The following is a 9389-nucleotide window of genomic DNA, read 5'->3' as shown; positions in this document are numbered from 1 at the left end:
TAGTGTGTAAAATAATGTAAATGACTTTCTGTGTTATTTCACAGGAAATTTTATTTTGTAGTTTGATGGTCACCTCTTAACTAACATTTAGACACTTTTTATGGCGAAAATATCTCTTGGGGTTTTTAAACAGGTTTTTCAACAGTCATTATGTAACCGGTTTTAGAAGTGCATATACCAGTATATAATGTTGGATATAATGTTGGATATAATGTGTGGATATAATGGCACTATCGCAAATAGCTGCCTATTGCTTGGACAGTTCTATTTATACTTTGTTCACAAGATTTAGGCGGTTTTAGGAGAAGGAATGTATTCCTCCACTTGTTCTTACCTTTAAAACAACAACTCAACAGCTGAGATTTGCGTAAACGTCAATCAGTAGCGAGATATACATTGAAAAAATTGGGAACTTCCGGTCAAACCGCCTAAATTTTGTGATCGGTCTATAGTCTGTTTCATTATTAGTGTCTATGACACAGAATGAAATAAATTAGCTGAAAATAACAACTTGAAGTTACAATTAAAATTTAAAGACAAAGTTAAAAGACAAGAAAAGCTGTTGCAAGCATGGTCGTTTCCCAGCAGATGTTACAATTTATTGTTTAACACAGATGCCTTCTTACTAACTTCGCCAAATCTCTTCTCTTTCCTATTAGAAGTAATGTTTAAGTTTATCAAAAAAATAGTATGGGACCGTTGGGAAAACATCTTGTCTTTCCTATTTAATGTTTAAGTTTATCAAAAAAATAGTATGGGACCGTTGGGAAAACATATATAAAAGTATCATATATACTAAATCAGTACGAAAAAATTCATAACTGATAAATGTAGAAAATGAATTAATTTACGCTAACACAGTTTATTGAAAACTTAACACAAACACAGTACTTGTAGGTTTATTCAGAGGGAATTAATAAACCAAAATGGAAGTAAAAAATAAATATATTTCGATACAAAACTTTTGATTTTTTTAAAAGTTTTTTTACAGTTTTGAGAAACCTAGCTAGAATTTGAGCTGAGGCTAGAAATTCCTATCTCATTCATGTTTTTTTCTGTGTCTTGTGTTGGTCGACTAGCGTAGCCAAAATCTTCATCATCATCAATATCTCTCAGTCTATCTTTGTATCTGTAAGAGACGAAATTGAAATAATTTAAAATTTTTCAACTGTCATATCACTCCGAGTATGTATATACGTTTATCTAAATGTGTGGATAATGTTTTAGATGAAAAACTTAAACCATCAAGTTATCATTGCTGTAGGCAAGTTGAAAATTCAGATTTTTGTTTTAATTTAGTTGCAATTTAAAGAATGGTTCTATAAGAGAGTAAATAAATGATAATATTACAGAATTTCGGATGATTGTCACCCCTGTGGTTATAGTGTCTTCAAATCTGAAGGTCGCTGGTTCAAATCCAACCAAATGCTATTTGTCACTAGGCTGTCAATGAATGACGTTTAACGACAGAACAATTTACAATTTATTTATATTTATGTTAGACAGTAACAAGACTAGGGTTTGGAACATTTTCTTTAAAAAAATGTTACAAATGCCACTAGCAGCGTAGATAGGAAAATTGTTTAGAAAGTCAAGCAAAATCTGAGCAAGATGGATTCTAAGGTACCATGATGGTAGAAGCTTCGAAACCCGCCTGGCCAGTGATGACCAACAAGTAATAACAACAAGTCTTACAAGTAATAATTGAATCTATATATTAATTTGAAACTGTTTTTCTTTGTGACAGCTAATTTGAGGAAACGGCTGGGCGTAGAAACTTGGTAGAGGTGTCTAAAGAAAGGGCTTGGTCTGTAGATGAGCCATCAAAAGAGAAACGTGGTAAATTCCCTTGGGGCTCTGCCCCAGTGGCCTTTAAATTCACATCCCATGTTATTCTTATGGGGGGAAAACGGGTTTTTGACACAGCTAATTTTAGAGAAAGGCTGGGCGTAGAAACTCGGTAGAGGTCTCTAAAGAAAGGTCTTGGTCTGTAGATGAGCCATCAAAAGAGAAACGATGTAAATTCCCTTGGGGCTCTGCCCCAGAGGCCTTTAAAGTCCCCTCAGCAGATTTGTTTACATCACGACCATATGCATACATTTACACTACTTTTTAATGAAACAGCTGTTAATATTTAAATAGTGATTTACTCATAATTTGTCAAAATGAAGTATTTGCAATGAATGGTATTTGCTGATTTTAAAATCAATTTTCATCTGAATCGTGCTATGTTTTGCAATATAATGTCTTTTACCAAATCAGTGGAAAATCCTAATATCACAGTAACTCTTAAAATTATTTCTTATGGAGTTAACTTATATCTATTGTATGGGTTGGTTTCTGTCTTTTTACCACTTCTTCGAGATTGCACGTAGACGATATTCTTTGGCGCATTGCATCTGTAGTAGACGATACTTGGTTGGTGTCATTTTTAAAATTACAATGGAAAAAAGCGAGAAATTGTGGACAATTTGATATCCTAAATACGCCAAAATAAAACTGAATTAACACTGTGCTACATTTCTTGAGCAATAATTGAAAGAGCCGATTTGCAAACAATGGAAACAGGAAAGTCATAGAACACAACCAAGTACAGTAGTAGAAGAAATAGAAATATTGTTTTTTTTCATTTATAATCAAAAACAGTTTATAATTTTTTCAGTTATTATAGACAACCTAATGCGGCTATGAGTGGGAAGCATTTGTAGAAAACACTAAAAAACGAGGTCAGCTTTTGAAAAAAGATAAGATATTTACAAAAAATTTTAATTATATCTAACTGTTGTGTACATCTTGAGTATTTCCATAATCTTTGAGTTGACTCTTATAAAGTCATCGGAAATTATTTAAAAAAAACGCCTGTAATGCTTCGCAATTGCTCGAATTCGAGCAACAGGTAGGTACACTAGTTGATCTGATTTCAAAATCTGCTATTTAATAACTGAACAATAGAATTGGGTTTGTTAACCAAGGTTTTTGTTTCCAAAATATTGATGGACTTAACTCACATTTGACTGTCTGGGTTATTCTCCTGGTTTCGACATCGCTCCACTCGCTTTTCAAGACTTCTGATGACATCTCGGGCAGGAGGTTCGAAACTTTTTATCATGCTGCGTATTTCTGTAAAATGCATTAATAGCGAAATTTGTAGTCCAAAACATGTTATTACTGATGTTAATAATACAATAATATTCTTAATCATTCAAAAGAGGACCTTTTATTTATTGAGAATAAAGGGGTTAACATTGAGAGTGTCAAATACCTTTAAGACATAATTACGAGTGAATGTTGAAAATTTACTGGGTCTAAAAACTAAATACTTCTTTCAATATATGGTTTGCAACAAATAATTTGTTGAAATATCAAAATAGTCAAATATGCCTATTTTAAAGATGTAGATAACTTTTCTTGTATAGGACATTCATACAACGTGAATCGTCTTTTGGTAATGTTATTGTTTTTATTTTATTTTATTGGAATCAAATCTACTGCCGCCCTCAAATTGAGTAGGCCTACTACACTCTTTACAGATTGAAATGAAAATTTACACCAACCCTGCAAAGAGAAATAATTCTCTTGTGCCAACAATCTTTAAGTTTCCGATATTCTTTCTTTGTAAGTATCACTATTATTCTTTATTGTATCAATAACCTTGTACATTTTTCAGTACCGGTATGTAACTTCAATTTCAACAAACTACAAAAACTCACCCGTTTAGAGTAGCATATAAATTTGGAACCAAGTAACGGAGGAGCAATAGGAAGGAGATGAGATTCAAAGGATCAGGAAATCTACACATCAATAATAGGAGCAGAACAGGTTAGTCAATAGAACTGAACGTACATGTCTTACTTATACACATACTCTTAGCAATATGGGAGTGCGCCTAAATGGCATTTAAAAAACCATTTCCAAGTGCACTCCCATATTGCAAAGGGTATAGCTAAAACAAAATACTACCAACTGTTAATTTTCTGTCATCAGGTAATCCTACCTCCCAATTCATTGATAGCTCATATCATATCATGAAATCAAAGAATATAGAACAGCTAACGAATGTAGGCCTATACTTTCATGTTTTCATGCATTCTTCCTCTCACTAACAAATTATCTCATTTCAGGTGATAAGTAAGAATACTATGGTCACAGTGAAGAATTCTCGCAAGAAACTGTTACTTTTATTTTGCAAGAAGCAAGAAGGTGAGTAAAAACTAATAAGCTATTATTTTATAGCCATTTATATTAATTTAATTTATTTGTTGCAGGTAAAAGTTGTCAAAAAGATGCAACAAGCGCATCTAGTGAGGACTAACTTGAAAGAACAAACAACCAAACAACGAATTGTCAAAACAAAACTGTAACTTGCAGAATAAAAACCAAACAGCCTTTTTTACTTTCTGTTGCCAACTATACTACAAAGGCACAAACAATCTCACCAAATCAGGGATTATGTGGCTAAACAACTTCTGTAAACTTACTTCTGATGATTTCAATGATGTGGACAATGTAATCCTGATGTGTCGGTCCCAGCAAGATTTCCGTTACGAAAGAGTCAAGATTCTCCTGCAGTTTGCTGACTGCGTGGAGAATCGCTGCCAATGCTATCTGGGACGGAGCGAACAACAAACAGGCGTCTGTGAGGAACAGTTTGTCCAACGCGTCCTCCACACTCGGCCGCAGTCTCTCTGCATTAAGCAGTTGGCTGCGTGTCTGCGCACATATCACTTCATATAATTCTGTATCCTTTACACTCATTACTTCTAAATATTGTGCTGCAATACTCACATGCTTAAAATTTATTGGTAAACTTAGGCTATATTTATTTTACTAATAATTCATAGCACATTATCTAGGTCTGGCCAAAATCTATTCTTTGTCACATGTTAAGTTATTCATTTCATAACAACAACAAAAAAAACTTTTGAACCATTTTACAATTGTTTTAATTCACCATTTCAATAAAATAATAACCAATTGATCAGCCTTATGAATTAAAAATGTCAAATGTCCCAAAGAAAATGTTGAGAGCGATTGATCAGTAGTCTACATTTCGCACACTGTGTGAACTCTTTATCTAGGAAACTCTTTTGTGACCATTGAAATTCTAATGTTGCGAAGACATGGAATTGGTATACCTTACCTTAATATCGATGAGAGCCCCCTCTACCGCTCTGAACGGGTTGTGAACGGTGAGTTGGTAATTTAAATGTCTCATGAGCAACATCTCATTGTTGATGATAATATCGGATGCTTTCTCTCTGTCACCTGAGACAAGTGAAATAATTGATAAAAATATATTTTAAGGCAATCAAAATTCAACAGCTGTAAATTCTGTAGAGATGCGGTGACATTCCATTAGTTCTCATCAGTACATTATTGTACGTGATTTTCCCTTGTATGGTTAAATTCCAGTGGCATATAAGACCTTACATAAAGGCGAACAAGGCTGTGCCTGGGGCCCGCGATTTTCAAGGGGGCCCCATTCAGACGTATTTCAGGTATTAAGGGAGACCCCGCAATCCCTAGGGCCGGCACTGGCATGTGTTTGTGTGTATATATATGTTTGTTATAATATTTGTAAAAATATATTCAGCAAATAATTTAGAACCACTGAATTTTAAGATTTTAATTTACCTGCCCTTGTAAAATACGGAATAAACAAATCGGACATGGTTGATGAAATACATAGACAACATAAATGCTAAACAAAACTTGTGTACTGGTACTCACCTTTAATGTTGGATACGAACTGGAAAATAGACACATTGAATTCTTCTACTTTACACGCTAAAAATACACAGGTGACTCTGAAATTGAAGAACAAAAAGTTAGATATATGAATGAAATAACATTATTTAACATGATATGCAGAAGCAGAAACTATATTTTATTTTATGCTTGCTTGTGGAAGAAGCATTTTAAGTTGTGTACAAAAGAACCACGGAGAAGTAAGGTACAGAGGAAACATTCAATGGTACAATTAAGTGGTGTCTAGCACTAGTCGATGGTGTCTAAGGCAAAGTCCAACACCCCAACAAGGAAGACCCCGGGTGCGATAGGAATTTTCCTGCTCTGGCTCTTCCTTACTAGTCAACAAGTATTTCCGGCACAAGTTTTTTTTAGTGTTTTTTTGTGTTTTTAGGATTTAAATCGCTTCAGAATAACTTACTGCAAGATAATTTTAAGGCCCTAAAGAGTTATACAGATATGGCTTTTAGAAGCCGAACTCTTGATCATTCAATACACGGACGAATCAGAGCTGTGATAGAACATTTTCTATGTACCACACACTTACCAATAAAAAGCCTTAAGCATGTTTATAGATCTAAAACACTAAGTGAATTAATGACAGCAGCTATGTTAGCCTACTAAATTTCTTACAAAATCTCCTTAGGGTGATAATCCATAACCGAGTTGTTGAGGTAGAACCGTTTAAAGTAGTTGAACGCCGTCCCTGCCACAGCCCTGGGCATGGCTGGGTGGAACTTGCGACAAAAATCTCTCAGCTGCAGCTGATAGTGAAGCAACAACACTCTCTCCTCGGCAGACGTTAAATACACACTCTCTTCACCCTAAAATAAAAAGTACAGTTAAAATATCAGGGTAGACTTGCATAAGCGGGGCCACAAACAACCGAATGGAAATATCGTATCGATTATATACGATATATCTGAACTGTTAAGTTAAGAACCTGGGAAATGTTGTCATAAAAAAAATACGAACAAAGTACTGTAAGTAAATAGCCATAGTTCCAAATACTTCTGTCAAATTCCAAGAAAACCACAACTCATGTATGTAGCCTAGGCCTACTGACATAATGTTGCTCTCCTATGTTAAGTTAGTGGGCTCGAAATTTGAAAATCAGAGCGAGGCGGATCCTTATCGTGGTACATACATTTGGGTTGTTTGGTTTGCATTCCCTTAAAAGATTTTAACTTAAGTAAGTTAAGTTAGTGTTTTGTTTACAAAAATGCCGCTGGATTTTTTAAGTTAAGTCTAGACTAGATAATGGCTTCGCATCTTGCTGAATCAGCTGATTTGAAATGTTTATGGTACGTGTTTGCGTATCATTTTGAGGCATGACAAAAATAGGCTATCTAGGCAACTTTGAACACATTCTTCAAATTTGATTTTTTGGTAGGCCTACTTTGGTATTATACGGAAGCCACATATCTTACAGCGTGCTGTGGCGGTTATGTTATCATAAATATGTTTGTAGGACTTTCCTCGTCTTGTTACGAATAGGACGGTACCAGATGAGTCATACTTTCTATTCATGATAACCGAGCAGCACATTGTTTAAGGGCGGCCTCCATATAATCCTACCAAAGGTAGGCCTACAGATTTTTCCACCGTAGGTTATTATGATAGGCAAGATAGGCATTGGAAACATTAGCCCTTGTTCCCTTTCATGAATAAATATAATTACTAGCCTAACTTATGGAGTAGCTACAATATTCTTACCTCTTTCATCTTATGAGAACTGATATACTTTCTATTTGCTTCGTCTCTTAGTTTCTGTAGTCCAGCTTCGTCTGGGAATGTCCAAGATTTCCGTTGTGTACTACATGAATACATTGTTAAGAAATTAATATTATCACTGACAGTGACAGATCATAGGCCTAAAATTTAAATCAGGCAATGTTATACCTTTCAAAGAAATTACAGAAAAATAAGTTATAAGATGAATTTAAGATAAGTCAGGGCATGCATGCAGGTAATTTGAAAGTTTAAAATACTACACTGACGAATTGAATTAGGCTATTCTTCAATTTTGACAAGTTAGAGGTTGAGGTTAGGTTAATTTGTTGATTTGATTCTTGATCTGGGCTCGGTTTGATTTTAGGTTATGTTTTTTTCTTGATCCAAACAAAACAACTGGCAACTGGCATAGCTTTGCTATGTAACTTCATTGTTTTTGAACGGGTTTGACTGTTAAAGGTGGCCGTGGTTAACAGAGGCATTGAGTGAGGTGAATAAAAACAAGTGATAGCTTGAGAGTGTTCACTAAGCAAGTCTAGCCTACTCTTAAATAGCATGTGAATAAACACAAGAGTTCACTCGCGAGAGTTGTCTTGTGGTACGGAGGGTTCCCTCTTGCCCCGGCAAGTGATCACTTGTAGTGAACACTGGTTTTTTAAAGAGAACACTCGTTTTTCATAATAAAAACAAACAATTTAACTTGGGCAATTTAAATGTTTGCAACAGCTTAATTCTGTGGCCAAAGTAATCAGATTTAGAATATTCATGAACAAATTACACAGGCCTACTAATTTATAAGTTTATTTATTGCTCTGTGTATATAAAATTTTGTCTAGTTGTTTAAAAAAAAAATTGTTTTTATGAACTGTTTAATCAAAATACTCAACTGATAAATGTGCTTTTCAGACTAAATCTTTATTATTTTGTGGTTTTATGTATTTATTATATTTTTTTTGTGATCTGTCAGCAGATATTCGTATAATATTCAGTTTTAGATGTTCTTAAGATATTGTAAATCTAATATCTGCTGAAAGTAGAAATTAGTGACATTTAAACTTCTTCGCAATATCTAACAAATATAAATATCTGGATATTGATAATCTATATATATCTTAAATATCCAAGTTATATGTTTATAGTTTATAAGATATTCTATAGATAACTCTGTGCTGTCTGGGCACTTGCATCTTCAAATCTGAGCAATTGTTTGCACTTGTTAGGGCTTATACTTATTCTAATCCCATATTGTTTTCGTTCACGAATATGCATGAAAGCAGCCATTTTGGGCAAGTGAACAGTTACAAGTGTGGGTTGACCCTGACTTGTAAATCTAAGAGTGTTCTCTTTCTAGACAAGTGTTTGTTTTTTCTTTATTCACATGTTTTTAAGAGTTGTCTTGTGTCAGAAAAGGGTTCCCTTGTAGTGGAAGTGAACTCTTCCTTTATTCACTTGCTGACAAGTGTTCACTCAAAATAATACAAGTGGGAGGGTTCTCTAGTTTTTATTCACCTCGCTCTGACTAAGGAAACAAAAGACTAAGGAAACATAACTGAATGGCATTGACTAAGGAAACAAAAATTAAATAATACATTTAAACAAGTTTATAATGTTGTATTTATAAAATATACGTTATTTTTAATAATATTATCAACCCGCAGTGGGCCACGGTCCGAATATAGGCCATTGCAGTATCGTAGGTCAATGTTGACATTGTGTTCAATCTATGTCATCCATCTGTTTATCTTTGTATAAAACCCGGCTGAGGTTGTGGTGTTAATTTAAAATCAAGATTCCGGATTATTCTCGATCTTCTTTTAATGACATCAATATTTCCGGGCCTAATCCAAACAAAGTTAAAGCAGACAAACATTAATTGTAAAAAGAAAGCTACCATGAAGAATTACAAC

The 9389-nt window shown here is 34.2% G+C and overlaps 1 protein-coding gene across 1 annotated transcript; it reads right to left on the bottom strand.

Moving 5' to 3' along the window:
* Nucleotides 1-927: 927 nt before the first annotated feature.
* On the bottom strand, nt 928-7813 carry LOC129002243 (cyclin-H). The gene is made up of 7 exons (XM_054429907.1): nt 7465-7813; nt 6382-6572; nt 5731-5807; nt 5141-5265; nt 4479-4710; nt 3009-3120; nt 928-1129 (listed from the first exon to the last, which is right to left on the bottom strand). Exons 1-7 carry the CDS (start codon nt 7576-7578, stop codon nt 1003-1005), a joined length of 978 nt encoding a protein of 325 aa, XP_054285882.1. The 5' UTR covers nt 7579-7813; the 3' UTR covers nt 928-1002.
* Between the last annotated feature and the right edge of the window lie 1576 nt (nt 7814-9389).

Source organism: Macrosteles quadrilineatus, unplaced genomic scaffold (assembly GCF_028750875.1).
Source record: "Macrosteles quadrilineatus isolate MER2022 unplaced genomic scaffold, UCM_ALF_1.0 Scaffold_9__3_contigs__length_116548681, whole genome shotgun sequence".
NCBI classification, from domain to species: domain Eukaryota; kingdom Metazoa; phylum Arthropoda; class Insecta; order Hemiptera; family Cicadellidae; genus Macrosteles; species Macrosteles quadrilineatus.
This window is presented reverse-complemented; position numbering and strand designations above follow the sequence as displayed.

Excerpts from the sequence above, each read along its gene's own strand:
- LOC129002243 (XM_054429907.1), bottom strand. The coding sequence starts at position 7,578 with ATGTATTCATGTAGTACACAACGGAAATCTTGGACATTCCCAGACGAA. Across the intron at positions 5,808-6,381 it reads TATCACCCTAAGGAGATTTT|AGTCACCTGTGTATTTTTAG; the intron begins GTAAGAAATTTA and ends CTTCAATTTCAG. Across the intron at positions 1,130-3,008 it reads AATAACCCAGACAGTCAAAT|ATACAAAGATAGACTGAGAG; the intron begins GTGAGTTAAGTC and ends CGTCTCTTACAG.